At 41.0% G+C, this 18,076-nt stretch overlaps 2 protein-coding genes across 5 annotated transcripts; one reads left to right on the top strand and one right to left on the bottom strand.

Moving 5' to 3' along the window:
• The first annotated feature begins 8,764 nt into the window (after positions 1–8,764).
• On the top strand, positions 8,765–11,882 carry mmadhca (metabolism of cobalamin associated Da). Its single transcript, XM_026302234.1, has 8 exons — positions 8,765–8,825; positions 9,307–9,344; positions 9,540–9,681; positions 9,788–10,005; positions 10,247–10,352; positions 10,473–10,588; positions 10,670–10,756; positions 11,055–11,882. The coding sequence occupies exons 2-8, from the start codon at positions 9,333–9,335 to the stop codon at positions 11,271–11,273; spliced, it is 900 nt and encodes a 299-aa protein (XP_026158019.1). The 5' UTR covers positions 8,765–8,825; positions 9,307–9,332; the 3' UTR covers positions 11,274–11,882.
• A 128-nt stretch (positions 11,883–12,010) lies between these two features.
• LOC113127553 (ly6/PLAUR domain-containing protein 6) lies at positions 12,011–17,771 on the bottom strand. 4 transcript variants are annotated; one of them, XM_026302236.1, is made up of 5 exons: positions 17,714–17,771; positions 14,031–14,180; positions 12,974–13,072; positions 12,725–12,855; positions 12,011–12,612 (listed from the first exon to the last, which is right to left on the bottom strand). In XM_026302236.1, exons 2-5 carry the CDS (start codon positions 14,149–14,151, stop codon positions 12,442–12,444), a joined length of 522 nt encoding a protein of 173 aa, XP_026158021.1. In that variant the 5' UTR covers positions 14,152–14,180; positions 17,714–17,771; the 3' UTR covers positions 12,011–12,441. The 4 variants fall into 4 exon arrangements, with proteins under 4 accessions (XP_026158021.1, XP_026158022.1, XP_026158024.1 ...); XM_026302238.1 differs by having other exon boundaries at positions 12,447–12,646; XM_026302237.1 differs by lacking the exon at positions 12,974–13,072.
• Between the last annotated feature and the right edge of the window lie 305 nt (positions 17,772–18,076).

Here is an 18,076-nt window from a genome sequence, read left to right as displayed (position 1 = left end):
CGGAGAGAATGCAGAACCACACTGAAGCACTGGGCTGTACGTCGAGATGGAGTTGTGGGGAGATTAAAGCAGGTAGGCCTATTGATTGGCAGATAGAAAGCAGTAAGTTGCCCACTGATTGGGCAAACAGTCAATTTTTGACCTTGAAGTGCACTACGTGAATCGATGGCTTTAATCCAGTGGGAGAAGTAAAGAACAGACCGTCTGGAACCAATATATCCTCTAGTTTAGTGATGATCTTTTTCCGTGTTTTAGTGGGAATAGTCAGGCGTTTGACCTAATGTCCAAATTAGACAAGATATTCTATATTTTTACATGAAGGAATAAACTTCACTGATTCATGGTTACTGTATACACTTATATCCCAAGATAATTAGGTTCCTGTGTCCTGTATTCATGTCACACAAAACATCAAAACACACACATTTTCCTGTTTAGTCCAATGCATTTAGTGAGCCTTTTGGCCCATATGGATTATTTTGACCTTTTGAAATTACTGGTGAATCAATACCACAATATATACAATTCATCTCCTTTGATATTCATGAAGGGCAGAGGAACAGTGTCTGTGTGATATTACTGTGCGTTAGCCACAGTTAGTTTGAATATTGCGTAACAATTAATGCACATGTCTACAATGTGCATCTGCTTTATGTAAGGAAACTTAGCGTCAACCTTCATATAAAGTTGTCCTTTCAAAATAATTATTTCCCTTTAAAATAAAAAGATGTTATAGATATAATAATAACTGAGTCCTGACTCTGCATGTGATCAGATATTCTCTGGGGATGCAGCAACCTTCAGCGGACAACCCTGTCATAAAGAACAGCTAGCGAGAAGGATGTCAGGGGATGTCTACACACAAACTGTAAAGTCATTAGATGTTTCAATTTTCTTACTGTGCTGGTGTTTTCCATCTGAGCCACACGTACCACAGAATTCCATTGTGAGTATGAATGACAGTGTGGCTGTGATGATAATAGCCTCTATGTCATACCAGTGGTACTGTTACCACTAAATTCTTTCTGTAATGCTTCTCTATGATGGTCTGTCAGATATTTAATGCATGAGCATTTAAGCATATTTAAAATGGGCATGATTGACAGTGTGTAGTCTTTTTGTTTTTACCTGCCTTGTGACAAAAAGGCGTTATGGGACAACTACAGACCCAGACCCAGATCACCTAACACACCATCACGTCCCCGCCTACCACAGATTTCACTGCACCTGTCACGACCAACAGCTTCAGGGAATTTAAACGCGAGTGCATGTTGCTGACGGTAACGTGACCGGATCAGAGATACTCCTCCAAATTAGGTCAGCCCTGGTCGGATTATTGCCCCTGTCTGACTGAGAGAGGTCAGCACTCTCACCTTGTCTGGCACGCCACACACATACACATTCCTGCAGTGTACACCAGGCACAGCGCCAGGAGACAAAGGCAGTAATAGCACAGCAATATGGTCTCGCTTCAGTGCTCACCACTGTACCTCTGCCTGAAGTGTGCCGGTGCTCTGGTTTATGGAGTGTGAGTCATTAAAAGAGGAAGGGATGTGCACACTTTGATATGATACAATGCTGCACAGCAAGAGGGTGCCGGGACTGTAGTTAGGTTTTAAATGCAAATGTGTTTTCATTGGTTTTTGCCTTATTGGTAATTTTCATGAAGAATGTGCTCAGTAAATTGTTTGATGCCAGGTAGTTTGTTGATTTAGCCACAAAAAACTTAAAACTTGTCCAAATGGGAAATTGAAAATAAGAATTGCTCATAGATCTTGTATCTCAATAGGCCCTTCTATAGAGAACCCTCAACCTTTTTAGAGATTTTTCAGCAATCCACTCAAGTGTGAGGTTATGTTTCTGAAAGGTGCTTTGCCCCTTGGCCACAGTATCATGCCGGCGAGATGTGCAATCTAACTGTGAAGAGTTAAATCAGCCCTGAGGTGTCTGACGTGTGATGAACTCATTGGAGCCCCTCCAGCTGCCTGCAAACATTTTCTGCCTTCCCCTTTAATGATGTTGGTCATTTTTTTCTGGAGGATTATTTAGTTTCAACACAGTCTAGGTGGTGTGAGTGCAAATGTGCATCACACACAGTGTGCATTTCATGATGATTCTGCAACAGGAAGACCTTATAGCTCAGAGCTTGAACTTCCATCTGTCTGACTTAAAAATTATTTAGCAAAAATGGCTCAGTACACAAACACTAACATCCTTTGATTGTGCTACATCCTCCTCTATAGCCTAAGTTTGCTATTGTCTTAAACCCCATGTGGTGTGTGTGTGTGTGTGTGTGTGTGTGTGTGTAGGTGGCTCTCAGCTAGGATGGTTATTGTCAGAGCATGTGACAAAGCCGAAGAGACAGCTCACATGAACACAGTGATACACATTAGGCTTTACACCAGCTGTTTAGCTTCTTGCTCATTTGTGTATAAACCAATCAAAGCTTTCATAATCGCTTTTTATGGCACAAATCTATGTATCTGTGTGTTTCTCTAAGGAGCTGTTTTAGCCTCCAGTGGTGAGACAAACAGCAGCTTTGCACACTGAGATTAGTTAATACATTACCGTTAGGCAGGGGGAGTGAAGACCCATCCCCTCTATCAGACTCTATCAGAGTCACAGGAGCATCGCCTGCCGCACTGAGATGCCACCCTCCTACGTCTTACAGAGACTGTGATCTTCTGCTGTTTTGAACGAAAACTCAAAACAGGGCATTACGAGCCGCAACGTCGCTGAGCCCCCACCATGCACTGCTGCCATTCAGCCGGAAGGCGTGGAGGGGAGTTTCTCACAGGCCTCTGCTTGAGTAACTGGGAGCAGATAATATGGTGGCCTGACACTGAAACAATGCTGCATTTTTGGTCCTGACTTGGGGGTTTAATGGAAAAAAAAAAAAATCTGTTTTATTTTACAGTATTCGTGCAGCTTTGGAGATACCCACTGCTGAGATTTCTGTCGCCTGTACTGGTAAGTCAACACCTCAGCGCACAAAATATAAAAATCAGCAGACATGACAAGTTCTAATTTGGAGAGTAGTCATAAAAATGTGAAAATGTTTCAAAATAAAGTCTTAATTTAAAGTAATAATTTGAAGAATAAAAACATAAAAAGCAAATCGAGTTAAGTAAATGTATAAGGAAAAAGTTACAGAATGAGAACATCAAATTTGGGCTTGAAGTCACAGTTGTTTAAGAATAAATTCATATTTTCAGTAAACTGGTAATGCCTATAAACTTGATTTTCATGCATTGACCCTTTAACATAGTTATTATGAAGCAGATGACTGTCAAAATGTGGATAATCGCTTCATTGGTATTCAAACTGGTTTTTTTCTGCATTCAACACAGTTTAACATAAGCTGGTAGTCACCAGTGTTGAAGACACAGTCTGTGCGTCAGACGTGACAGATGTTGGATATGTTTCCGCACTTTTCGAGCTTTCCCTCTTGATGGTGCACATACTGTTGCTATAATCCAAACAGACAGTGCTGTGAGACAGTGGAAAGGTTTGACGTGCCTTCTGAAATGTCACCGCACTGTTCCTCTGGTCCCTGGAAAACGAGGAGTGCAGACACACTCAGACTTGCACGGATGCAGATGTACATTTTAGCTGTGCTGAATTCCAGCACAGTTGCTTCATGCTGCAAAACGTACATAAATGATCCTGTCACTTAGCCCGCTGACCTTCAAAGCTTCGGCTAGCTGTAGTGGTCCATAGCTCCTGCTGACCTTCCACAACCACGAGCGCTGTGCTCATTACTGAGTGAAAAATGATGACATTGATATAACAAAAAGGCTGGTTTGCTGTGTAATTGCCATGCTGCCAAATTAATCACTGGGGGGCTGTGCCCTCTGAGTCATCAGGGGTTAAGTTGTTTTTCTTGCAGGATGATGAGTCTGTTGAATCAGTTAAATGGCCTTTTGGTAAACTTATTATAGCTTAGCAGGTGCAAGTAAGTACACAGAGGAAATGTGCACAGAGCTAAACTCCAAAAAACAAAAGGCCTGAAGTGTCTTTGATGCAACTGTATCATCCTCTTTGTTAGATTTGTGGGCGTTTTTCAGTATTATGGTTTTCAAGATCAAAATAACATTTCAAATTGTCTTTTTAATGATGTAGTACAGTACTGTATTTGTATTGTATTTTCTCTGAAGTACTGTGCCAACGTAGTATAGTGAGCTACAACTTTAATGCCTGTTTTCTACAGCACAGCTTTCCCCATAGGAAGAAATACAGTAAATTCATTTCTTCAGGTTTAGAGGCTTATTCAGAGGGAGATAAAGGAAGAGGGAGGAAGAGTTGTTTCAGAGTAAAATCATGCAGCATTGCTTGCTGTTTATCTCTTACCATGCTGATCAGAAATAAACCAATAACATTTTAATGTATAGCTGCTACAGTACATCTGCCGTCTTAGGGAAATGAGAGGGGAAACAGTCCTACAATGATGTTAGAGCATTTTTTGAGCATGACAGGTAAGCTTGAAATTATGATCTGTAAAATGGCATAAATGATTAGGGTGCCACATGTCTGAGTTTTCTCATATGCAAACTGCATAGAAATTATCTTAGTCATAATTACTACTTGTCTGAATTTTAATGAAGCCTTTGCTGCATAAAGGAGCTGTTACTGAGGGTTACTGAGCAAAGTATCAGTGAACAGTGAGCAGGGGTCCCAGGTCTGCAGATTTACCAGCCTTAAACTACTACCAGGCACTAGTTGAGCATCAGTTGGTGCAAGTGGTGAAGCTGCACCCCGGGGCCCTCTATGCGTATACATAATTTTATGCACACACATCCACTGCTACCTCATTAGTGACTGCAGCCCTGAGGCACGCAACTGAGAAAAGGTCTAATTGCACAGTTCAGCAGCACTGACAGCGCTCAGAGCATTTTTGGAACAGACTTTGACAAATGAGAATCAGGTGCAGGTGTCTACAGTAATATTCATCAGATATTTCTAACCCTTCCTGTCACAGTTATTACTGCTAAGGTTAGCTCATAGCAAGGCAAGTTTGCTATACTGTACTGTTAAGAGTACTGTTATGTTTACTTAATTTGCATTTCTAACTGTGCAGAGGCAATATCAGTCTGGACTGGTCAATGACTTTGGCCCACAAATGTGTAAAATGCAAATTAATCGACATGTTATCCACCATGTTATATGAATCTTAGGAGTTTACCACATTTAGATAAAGATTTACTGGCACTAATTCTCCAGCTGGTTAAAAATCATCCCTGTACTGGTTTATTGCCTGTGTGGTTTTCTTGAAATATTTTCATTAAATTCACTGTCCTCCATAATTGCACCTGGTGATTATTTGTTAAAATAGGTTCCAAAAAGCTCAGTGTTTACAGTAGTGCTGAACTATTAATTTGTTTTCCCATGTGCAGGCCCGGTGACTGTGAACGGCCCCTAATGAGGAAGCACCACATATGGTCTCATAGTCTGCATTCATGCAGTTATGTGCATTAGAGGAGGGGCTGTTGATGCATTTTGCTCAGTGCTCACTGTGACCGTGTTCACAACGTTAGTGCAAAAGTGAGAAAATGGACAAAATGTAGATTAACCCCATCAATGAAATCATTTCATAGGCTAAATTAAACTTCCGACCCTGAGGAGCTGTAGATGATGGGGTCTTCACACTGACTGTGCTGAGACAGTGGAGCAGCTGCAACAACAACTGAGATGTAACACACAAGGTGGTTTAAATGCCCTTGACAAAAAAAGCCATAAAACGTAAGTTCAGTGGGTAATAACTGGGAGCCTGAGAACCAGAGAGAGGAGCACATTAAAATGGTAATTGTCTTCCTGATTGAACCTGCTTTAAAGCTTCTTTATTTCGTGAAGGTTACGTCTTTCATTTTTTTCAGAACTGGATATCTTATCATAATTGCAGAAAAGTTGAGTAAGTGTCATACATTTTTCAGTTTGTAACATTAATCCTGGTACCCTTCTCTGTAGGACGTCTGAGTGAAACTCAGGGGCTGCTCTGGAGACTAAACTTACTCTCAAAGCAGTTTCCTGTCACTGGAAATGCACTGATATACAAACCCAACCTGCTCTGTTTGAAATCATTGTATCATGTATGACCACTTGAATGATCGAGGATGCTTTTGAAAACTGTGGCAGCTTCATAAAAAGCAGATAGATAATAATGACAAAGATTACACAGCAAAGGAGTGGTCTTAAACTTTGGGATACTAATTTGTTGTTCTCCTAGAACAGATCTGTGTTACATGTATGTTAGATGAGGAGATTTATCTATAACAATCCTAGATTTCACCTAATGCCACATCTTTGCCTTTGCATACCTTCTGCATTTAATTACTGCTCTGTCTTGAGTGGTTTAGGTTAAAAAGGAAGCCCATTAATAACCAGTGGGAGGGATAATGAATGTCAGTACCACAGGGTCTAACTTTCCATTAGTGGCACAGAAAACAAAAACTGACATGAACGACTGGACCGTGGCCATGACATATGGGAGATCTAAATCTTCTCACATGAGCAGTAGAGCTATAAATTCAGCCCAAGCAAGATGGGCCAACATTAAGGTGGAGGTGGTGGTGGGTGGGAAATGACCAAAACTCGGCACGGTGACTCATGGTTTGTCTTCCACGTGTGGTGATGAGATGGGAAATAGACCTTTAATGGTTCTCACTCTACCATAAGTTAATAGTGTGCTGACACAGGCAGGTAGCTCGGAATGGGGAAGATGGAAATATGGGCTTTGACAGTGGATGAAATGGCAATAGAAAAGTGCTGATTCCAGATAAGATCTGGCACGGCCTGGCAGCGCAGCAATAAAAAGACTTCCACTGACTCATGACTTTGTCTCCAGGTCTTTGGCCTTTGCTGCATTTACTAATTCCTCACACAGGGCCAGACACTGCTCTCCAGGGAAACATTTTTTTTTTCTTTTTACAAAAACATTTAGACCTCCCTCATTCCACCACGATCGTATACTGGGTAATGGTACGTCGATGATGATGTAATAGAAGTTCATCCCTGACCACAGCTACAGAAAAACAGTCTGAAAAATACACAGCAAATTGTATCAATTTTCTATTTCCATTTTTTGTTTTCATCACAGATTGGAAGCATTTTAGTTGTGTTCGTTGTGAATTCTGGTTATGGATTTTCGGTTAGACAATGCAGGCCCATCTGGAAACTTGTGATGGATGATGTTAACCAGTTTTCTGACATGGGCGTTTAAAAATGACTGTAAGGTTAATCGATGATAAAAAAATAATAGTTGGGTGCAGCTTAAATGGCACTGTAGCTACATATGATCTCACTAGAAAGTATTGAATTTCCACCAGAGTTAACTTGTCTTCATTAAGCCTTTACTTCAGTGCTCTTCTCTGGAAAACAACACTGTGGAGAAAGCCTGAGGTGAGGAATTCATTTGTTAGCTGCTTTTGGATGCTGGTACATGTTCGTGTGTGCATGTGTGTGTGTGTGTGTGTACGTACGTACATCCACAGGGGCTCCATCTTAAGTGGATGCTGCATTACTGTTACAAATGATCCTGTGGGAGGCTCATTTCAGACGCAGTGACAGCCAAACTATGCACGGTTCCACATGCTTCACCATCCACACACACACACACACACACACCTCATGCAGACATCACATTGCTGCAGCTGCTAGCAGTGATTGAAGCATGTTGGTCCCAGGGTGAACTCCCACTGCATATCCTGTCAGCTCAGAGCAAACATCAATCAGCTTGTCCAAGTCAGCTAAAGAGTTGTGTCAACGCCAGCAAATTGTACTCTACTTGCTGTCCCTGTCCTTCATGACTTCTGACAGCAAATACTACAGTTCTTGCCAGGACAGTTCTTCTATTCTACTTTTTTAAACTTTTATTGATCAAGAGAGACAGTGTTGCTGAGCATGGGAACTGCCTACAACAAACTCTGTCTTTGATTCTGGACAGTATTTACAAAACTCAAGTAGAACTAAAGGAGTTCTAGCAAGTTATGTGCTAGTGCCCTTTTTGTTTCCTGATAGCCATAGGGGCTGACCTGTTTATTTAGATGACATTGAAACCATTGGGAGTTGATTTATATTGATATTCTGTCAGACCTGTGGCTTCACCCACCTACTGAATGCAACTATGAAGTGAACTGGCTCACCTGGAATTAGTTAAGTGTTGTTTCACCTCTGACCCCCCCCCCCTGTTTTAAAGTAAAACCTAAAGCTCTGCAGTTCTGCGTTTTAATTATCAGTGGATCTCCTGACCGTTTGTCTGAGCTTTATTCTATTGCATCTGTAGTGTTAGATCATTGCTTGAAGTGGTAGTGTTATATTTTTCCTGAGACCTACCAATAAATTTAACTCTTTTTTTTTAGCATTAAGGCCACATGTTCATGATTAAAAATTTTATACACTGCTTGACTCCTTTATTTCTGAAATGTGTTACAGTTCAAACCAAGCTGGAGAACAAATTACAATATGGCTATTCAAGATAATGAAAACTACTAAGAGTAAGGGATGCTACATAAATGACACACTGCAAAACAAACAGGATAAGTACTGCTATTATAATGAAATCTCTGGTCCTGTTGAGTGATAATTTATTGCCATCTTGTGGAAGTAAGTGAAAACACAACATATAATGTCTCGTTTCACAGGATAAAAGTCTGTTATCTTATTGATTATTAATAGTACAATTTCATTTTCTCCATTATTATTATTTATAGCATTGGTTAAGTTTTTTAAGTCAATGCAATTGTTACGGAAACCGCGTTTATGCAGTTTGTCCCTCGTCACTTGCCGTAGTTGTTTTGTAAGCTCAGCTCTCCGGACGTGCAAGTTGTCAGGTAGGAGAAATATTTAACCTTTAACATATAATGCCCTTAATACTGTTGTATTTGCACTCTTATATAACGAATATTGAGACGTTCGTAGTATGCACTGCTTGGCATTTGTCCCAATTTGATGTTAAATTAGAAAGTAAACTGTCTAAAAAAGAGAAAGTGTCAAAACAAGATGTCAACTGACAGACTAGCTAGCTCCCCAACAACGTGCTAATGGTAGCAGCTTGGATAGTTAGCCAGCGTTAGCTCTTTCGTTTTGTGTTAGGTCTGTAATATCCCGTCACAGACTCTGTGTCATATCCGTAAAAATGCACAGTTGTTATTTCTGAAGCTAATCATCGGCCCGGGCTGCTTCTGCTGCCCCGTGTAACATCATTGCATCAGCTTCCACTTAGCTAGCAGCATAAATGCTAACTAGCTTTAGCTCGTTTCATTATAAAAGCCAGTTAAAGCAGTTGGCACGTTTTTTTTTTTAATCTCACAGGTAAAAGAAGAAGACGACAGACCACGATGTCCAGCGGTGTGAGTGACATATTCCTCTACTATAATAACGTTAGCTGAACAGGGCTAATTCGGCTAAAAGCTGACCAGTTGCTACTAAATGTCAGTATTTTGGTGCTGGGGTATTACCGAGGTCAAGGGAAATGAAATACTAAATGTACCATTTATTCACTTCAGCTTTACTGGCCAGTAACAGGTGGTGGTTTTCCTTTGCAGGTGCTGTGTGGTCGAGGAAGGCAGCTGCTAGTTCAGACCACGGGCCGTCACATGTTAGCTGCTCTCAGGCTCAGCAGAACCAGAGCCTTCTCTGCTGCTAGTCCAGACGAGCCTTACATAGCGGTGTCGCCCACAGACTCAGGTGAGTAAGGTCGCCGATGAGCCATTGGTGGTAGATCAGACATGGAGTCAACCTGAGAGCATATTAAGCAATACAAAGACACTCAGTATCCTTCCTTCCCCTCCAGGCCCAAGAACCGTGTGGCCTGATGAGAACATGGGACCATTCGGACCTCAGGACCAGCGTTTTCAGTTACCGGGTAACGTTGGGTTTGACTGCCACCTGGAAGGCATTACAGACGAAAGGAAGGCTCCAGTCCACAGGATGGTGCCCGATGTGCTGACGGCTCCAAGCAGCACCGAGAGACACCAGTTCATTCTGGCACAGTTCGTCAATGAGTTCCAGGTAAGTTTTTGAACTGTTGAGGGCTCGCAGGATGTCGACAGGACTATAGTTACTAATTAAGCCAGCCCTTTAAGACTATTGCCATTGTTCCATTTGAGTGCATGATTAAATTCATTGATGTTTGACCACTTTTTCAGTTGCAACTCATGGTAGTGGCATAGTTTCATCCAAGAGACTGAAAATTGCACCGTAAAAGCTGAAAATATTTAGTCTGAGATGTGTGTTTGTGTGTGTTCATCAGGGAAAATTAGGTCCTATATCCGAGAGAGTTCATAAAGCCGAGCACTACTTCAATCAGACAGACACAGACTGCTCCATAAACACCTGCCCTGAGCTTTTAAGGAGCGGTAAGTAAAGGTTGTACCTCATTAACTCATGTCAGCAAAGTAATCATATATACTGACTCACAATAACCTGAAGACAACTGTATCATCTGTTGTGATTTTGTGTGTGTGTGTGTGTGTCAGATCTGGAGCTGCTGTTCCCCTTGGTACCCTCCACTTCCATCACACTTGTGACAGTGACGCAGAGGGACAGTCGATGTGAAGAGACAGAGCAGGACAGAGATCTGCTGCTTCATAGAGTAAGTCCATGTCTGAAAACGTTCCACAATATGACTAACAAAGTTGAGTGAGCTGCTGACTCTGTTTCTTCCTAACTGCAGTTTGTGAGAGGTGCAAAGGAGATGTGTTTTGCTCTGTGGACTGCAGGGTACTGGGCAGACTTCATTGACCCAAGAACAGGCACAGCTGTGAGTATTTGTAAGATTTTTCATGCTAGGTGTATATTAACAGAGAATGCCAGGGAATGTTAGGTCTGGTATTTCAGAAATCTCTGTCTCGTCTTTACATACTAGATAATGTACCTCAATGTACCTTTTTCATATTTTTAAAAACATTTTTGAGGATTCCCTGCATTTCTAGGCTTAAATTCTGATTTGAAAATGTGTATAATTATGAAATTAGGTTTCTTAAAATAGATTTTTTTGTTACTTTTATTGTACCTACTTCTCGGTTATATGGGAACTTTTTTTGAATGTTCTTCCACAGTTCTTTGCATCACCATCAAGTCAAAACACACTACAAACAGGGGAGGAACTAAGACATTTGGGATTTCACATCGAAGTGTCAAGCTCCTGCACGGTTATTCACCACATCGTCAGAGGAACGCCTCTGTTCGTGGGAATTGTTTTCACCAGTGCACCCACTCACAGTGCTGCCATTGCCAGATTACAGGGACTTACAAATGTACTTGATGATGAGGATTAGGCTTTTTTTTTTAATATATTATAAACACATCAGAATCCAAACACGGTTGTGTGTTTGTGCTGTGAAGAAGCCTGGAAGCTAATGACTGTACATAGTGTTGATGCATACTTTGTTTGTACCAGTGGACAACTGTGCAGAGTTTCTTACTGGAACGCACAGCAACTGGGCAGATTTAAGTGTTAAGGACTCAAGTCAGACCTTGGTGCTATGTCTGACTCAAGAGGTTAAACCTGGTTTATCCTGAACTACATCCAGGGAGAAATGCACTCAGTGCCGTGGATATTTCATAATGTTATATTTATAATTTCAGAAGGACGTAAGTCAACATTTTAAAAGGTGACATCATCTGTCTTTTATGATATTAGAAACATGGGTATGAAGCCCTTTCACATGTATTCAGCCAGCTGTTAGTGGCTCATCTCGTTAGAGCCATACGTAAAGACAAAGATTTGATCTGGTCACCACTTCACATACTTACATTTACAGCAACGTTTGTTTTTTCTGCTCTGTTGCACAGAATCCAAAGTAATATGTATACTGTTTGAGTGGAAGCACTACAGCTGTTTGTAACTGCTGAATGAATAAAGTGACCTCATCAGGCTGCAGTGACTCAATGTATTTCCATAGATGTCAGTGTGTGCTTCTTCACAGAAATGTTTTCCTAATGTTACCACCTGTATAACACTCATCCAAATTAGAGTTACTTCTACTTATGCATTAGGGAATATAGAAAACTATGCATACTCAAGGTTCATTCATAAAAACTAAAGTACAAACACCCACAAATACATTTTTTTTACAAGATCACAAGCAAGTTAATATAAACAAAATCTCTTAAAATTGGTTAAACATGGCCACATTAATACTGTTACAGCTGTGCCGAAATGTAGATGACATGAAGAAAGAAACCTAATTTAAATGGGATATAGTGCGGCAGTGACAGGCCTGAACACAAGCTTTCTGTTTGTAGATCATACGTGTTTGTCAGATCTAATCATATATCTTTTCTGTGGCTTTGAGCTTTCTTAGCTGAAACATCCTGAGCAGGATCGAGTCAACCCAAGTCCCAGATGTGAAGGTACCTCTACTACATCTACAAACATTTCAATTACCAGAAAAATGTCCTTTATTGTTTTTGAGCATCTCCCACAGATGCAGAGTTTTCTTCTCACACGTGATGGGCTGTGAAGATACTGCCAAAGAGGATGCAGCTCAGTGCTGCAGGATGAGGCCTCCCACTCGAGCTGACCAGAGGAGAAGTTGAGGAGAAGACAGCGCTGCTCTCATTTCTCGGCACCAGCATGTTACAGATGTTCCCCTCGCAGCAGGATGAGCACACCTGGTGGATGAGATGTACCCGTTGAGAAGAGGTCCTGATGGTAAAGTCGATCCTTCGTTATAAGTTTTAAAGACTGTCAGGTTGTGGATGCTAATCCAGAGGCTTCACGTACCTGACTGCCATGATCAGTGACGTGGGCACAGCCGGTAAACAGACAGTCCTCCAGGGTCGCACAGCGCTTGGTCACAGACACGCTGTCACCATGGTCATCCATCATGTGGAGTGTGTAACAGTATCTAGTATCTGCATGACATGGCACACCTTAATATCTAGGTTAAAAAGAAGCTAATCTATAGTATTTGTGCAGGTTAGTTTGTATTAGTTCGGTCTCGGGGGAGCAGGTGAAAGAAAGCCGACGTACCTTTTGGACAGTACACATCTGGTGCCCAGCGGTTACACTCATAGTTATCTGCAGCATTTTGACATGTGAAGCATTTAAAGGCACCAGGGTGAGGTGTAGCTGTGGAGGATGCACACATGGCATTTGTGATCTGATTAGATTTTCAGATTTACATCTGAATCAACCTATTCTTCCAAGGCCCCCCCATCTACCCTCCACAGGATTAGTGTTATAGACAATGGATAGATGGATGAATGAAACTGTAAATCTTTTCAGAATGAGTATCTGGAGGCTCCGGGCAGGTACACACAGAACAGTAACCATACACACTGTCTGTGAAGCAGCTGGTGGATCAACACCGGCTTGTTTCATTAGTATGTGTGCTCAATTACACTATTGTTTTCTTTGTGATTTCTGAGTGTGATTGCTGATTTGAGAATCATAGTAATTAGGAAAAGCAGTAAACCTGAAGGCTGCTGCTGGCATGATGCTGTGTCTGGTGTTTTTCAGGAACAGTCCTCAGTCTGGGACAATAACAGAACACTGTTTACCATTCTCATCACCCATGTAACAGATGTTGTTCCTACACAAAAGATTTGTGTTCCAGACAGACAGCAGACATCTGTCTAACAAGCTGCTCTGACACTGTGATCAAATAAGGGGTTGTTTGCTTTTCCCATTGGCGAGACTCATATCCGTACTGGGCATGAGGCCTTGTTTTAGCTGAGACAACTGCAGGTGTCGGATTCAGCCACTTTCCAATCACAGAACAAATCCTGTTACTCTCCAGAGACAAACACACGCACGCAGTTCGATCATTTATGACTTCCTAAAACTTTTGTGTCCTGATTTTGAATTTAAAATAAAGAATCATGCATTATTTTATTGATATCGATATACTGGAACAAAACATGATCCCAATCCATAATAAATGTGGGTTAAATGTTAGATTACCTGCAATGATAATCTGAAAACAAACACCTCTGGTGGTAATCACATGCAGTAGCCCCCTCAATAAGGTGACATTGTTTTTTACACTCTACTGCAATTTGTACAAAAGGTATTACTGTGCTCGTACTTGAGGGATGCAGCAGGATGATATCTTTTATTGAGAAGTCCCGTGACTGGACGGTTTTAAGCCAATCGGCAAGGATGGTTAACAGCAGGAGCCAGGCCACTGTTGGCCAGGCCTCCATCATTGGCCCCAAGCGTCGTCATCCACCTTTGCCTGTCGAACGCAGAGAGAGTGTGGTAGACAAAGCAACATTATCAGGCCATAATTTTTAGCAAAACATGTCAGAGGATTCATGTCATCTGTCTCTTTCTTTATCTGCCATTCGATTGATGTTAAATGAAAAGCATAAGCAAATGTAATTAAACAAAACCTCATGAGGTTTCAAAAAAGAAGGGCTAATCATTTGATAAAAGTGATAAGCTGTGCACACTGCTCCTGCTGTGAGTGTGCTTCATAATTAAAATGTCAAAAAGAACCCCTACCCATCCATGCAAAGCTGTAACTCTTTGCACCTATCTCTAAATTTGATTTATTGCATTATTTTAACCATTTACAATGTCACTTTTAACATAAACATGATTGATGTTTCAATTACAAGCCCTATTTGCCCTGTGGGAATTGAGCCATTAGTCCCATATGTGTGTGTGTGTGTGTGTGTGTGTGTGTGTGTGTGTGTTTTTGTCGGTCACTGGTTAAACCAAGTCGGCGCGTGTATTGTCTTTTACAGATAAACAGGAGACCACAGCCTAACTATAGAATAAATTCCTCTTCAAGTTCTTTTATCTGATGGCATCTAAAGTATTCAGTTGAGCTTTCAGCGACAGTCCAGGGAAGACACTGTCTACCCAGTGTTCCCCTCGGATTCACTGATACGTCCATCAGTGGATTACATACCACATGACCTGGTTTTGCTGCTCACACGAGATCAGTAGGGCTGTCTAACATCAGCTCTGACTTCGGATGCCTTTGTTTTGTGCACGATGCCCCCCGAGGCGTTGCACTGACTGTGTGGTCGTAAATGCTTGTTTTCTTAGCATTTTTCATGCCCCAATAAAACTGATACATGTATTTTGTTGCAGACAGAATAACCACACTGTACATTCAGGAATAACAGCACAGCGTACACTTATTCTTTGCGTCAAAAGCTCAGGGTGTACACATTTTAAGTAAATTCAATTAAACCTGTATTGATTGTTTAGTATACCAAGAAATTAGACCACCTCAAGTTTGACAAACAATTAAATTTTACGTTTTGAGCAAAGATTTGAAATTTGAAACTGAATATTTGTAGTTGTTAAAAATATTACAGTGTTTTGACTTGGCCCCTGGAAAATTGTGATTTTTCACTCTTTGTATATTTTATAGACAAAAGGAACACTCCATTGTTTTCAGACAGAACTGAAACTGAAGTGTCTGGAACCCAGTTCTGTGTCTTTGTGACATGGCACTGTTAGCTTTGTTGCTTCATCAGCATCGGTTTTAGTATTTGAACCCGGGCTTGCGCTAGAAAAGCTGAGTCGAGCTCTAGAAACACACCTTAATTGCACGAGATAGTATTATTTGGAAGAATCAAGAGAAGTCTTTCAGTCTATGGGGCTTACATCCAGAGTACCTCTCAGTGTGCTACTGTATAGCTCTTAATGATATGCTGGATGTTGAAAGGATAAGTTAAGAGTAGCTCTTCAGCGTTGAGCTGTCTGAATGATGCCTTGCCTGGAGTAAAATTTGGTCGGAGTCTGAGAGGGAAGGGGCAGGAGTGCAGGGATTAGGTACAAAAGCTCCCTGTTACAGTTGGAGAGGGATGGAGATGGAGAGGGTTTATATCACTCAGGGTTCAATCAGCGCCGACCATCTCCGGGTCCCAGTTAAAAGGCCACGCAGAGCTGAAAGAATCTGAAGGAGTGCATGTTTTAAATCTTTCTCTCTCCCTTGACAACAGAGGATAAAGTTTGCAGATCGGGAGTGTAAAAGTTGATGGGAGGGCCTGAACTGTGCAGCTTCTCAGTCAGTTTTACGGTATTATTAGTGATGCCTCCACACTGTTTTAGAGAAGACATTTTATCCTGTGCTCTCTCACTCAGAGGATGTTTAAAAAACAACCAAACTTATGTCTTATGACCTCTTCATACCAGAGATACCTCGGGTTTATCTGTGGAGTCCCGTGCTATAAATCAGTCATCAACAGTTCAGAGGTCAAGTTTGTTTTAGACAAAGATATTACTCAAAATATATTTAACCTAGGCATAAAATAGTATCATGACATAACTGAAGAGAAGATCAATAACTCACCTTCTGCCCACAGGCAGAGCTAGGTTACCTTTAAGTGCTGTCAGAAATTATATTTATCACTGAAAGAGACAAAAAATGCCCTAAAATAGAAAAATCATTTTTATCCCAACTGCAAAACATTCAAAGTTACACTGATGGTTATTTCTTAGCAGAGATGTAGCAGATGAAGATCAAATGTGCAGAAGGATCTTTACGATTTAGAACACAGGTTTTGTAGGAGAATATGAGGAACATGTGAAGTTGGGATTACTGATGGACCAGAAAAACAAACTGTTCACATACACTGAGATCCCAAATCTATTCATTAAAACTATAACCACGTACTGTGCCGCAGCTTTAGAAGTGAATTTGTTTGGCTACCCATGGAGCTTAAACTGAATAATCAGAATCACTAGAATAATCTTAAAGTGATCCAATTAGGAACCCATTGGTCCTAATAAACATTTAGGCTGACATGAAGCGTAAAATAACATGTCAAGTGTGAAATGTTTAATTCCTTAGATGGAGGCTAATTGGTCCATGCAACTCTGTGAAGCTTTAGGCCACCGGGGTTGCCTTTTGAAGATCAGCTGATGTCCAGCAGCTCAGCTCTATTGACCAGACACATATGGCAGGGACTTAACTTCTGTCATACAACTGCTTTTGTTTTGGACTCTATTTGACCGTGTCTGAAGAAATACAGTAAACAGTGTTTCTGAATGATCCTGTTGGCTGAAACACTGATGTACTGTGCATCACGACTTAAATATTTAACCCTAACTGTGTTTAAAGCGTTGACTGACCAATTTCAGATTTCCGTCTTACACGCACATTGTTTTTTTGAGCAGGTCCATCTGGGTTCACTGAGTCACCACATGACTGGAAGGTTTTATGAGGTCCTTGCTGAGCTGTGCATCCCATAAAATGCTTGACGCCTTGAAAAACCTTGTTTTATATGGTTAAAAGAGGGTCGCAACAGACCAGTAGACTAGAAATCACCCAGATAGAGCAGCATTTCCTCAGCTAGACACTTGAGTAAATGTAAGTAGTTATATTCCACCAGTTTCATCCTGTGGATTCGATTATTACACAAAGTATTCATAACCACAGTGGAAACATATAACTCCAGACATAGAGACATCGCTGTGTAGATAGATATTCTACATTAAATTACACATTGTCAAAAAATAACCTCTTAACATCTCAGCTACCGCACAGTAATTAATAGATATTAAATAATTAAAACGCCTATTTATAGGACTAACTCACGTCTTATACTATTACATGAGATATAATAGGGGGTTTTCATAATAATGTAACAGTATTATTTCAGTCTGATCTGCACGTCCTAGGCACGTACGGGACTATTCATAATCACAAATAACCTGTAATAAATAAGCGCTCCTGTCTGTTAATTACAAAGGTCAACATGCGTCCGCTTACATAGCCATTTTACGGTACTTTACAACACAACTTACCGGCTTTATTTGCCCGATAGACCCGTAACTGACTCCTGACTGCCCGCAGATGAAAATCTCAAACTACCGCTGCTCAGTAAAAGCGGGCGGAGGGGGGTGCTGCTACGTCACCGTGACGTTATAGCTGGACCAGTGCAAATACATGGTTAGGCCTACTGTTTCCACACATTTTATATACATGCAGTCTATGGTATAAAGTATCCAGTAGCATATACACACAGATGGGCTTTATCTGGACAGATGGTCGATCGGCGATTGAAGAAGCTTTTAGCAGTGTCTCAGTATCATATTGTTCTGCTGCACTATCTATTGCATTTTTGCACAGCTTTAACTTTCAGTCAGTGTAATACACAAAAATTGACT

Source organism: Mastacembelus armatus, chromosome 2, assembly GCF_900324485.2.
Source record: "Mastacembelus armatus chromosome 2, fMasArm1.2, whole genome shotgun sequence".
Taxonomy (NCBI): Eukaryota; Metazoa; Chordata; class Actinopteri; order Synbranchiformes; family Mastacembelidae; genus Mastacembelus; species Mastacembelus armatus.
This window is presented reverse-complemented; position numbering and strand designations above follow the sequence as displayed.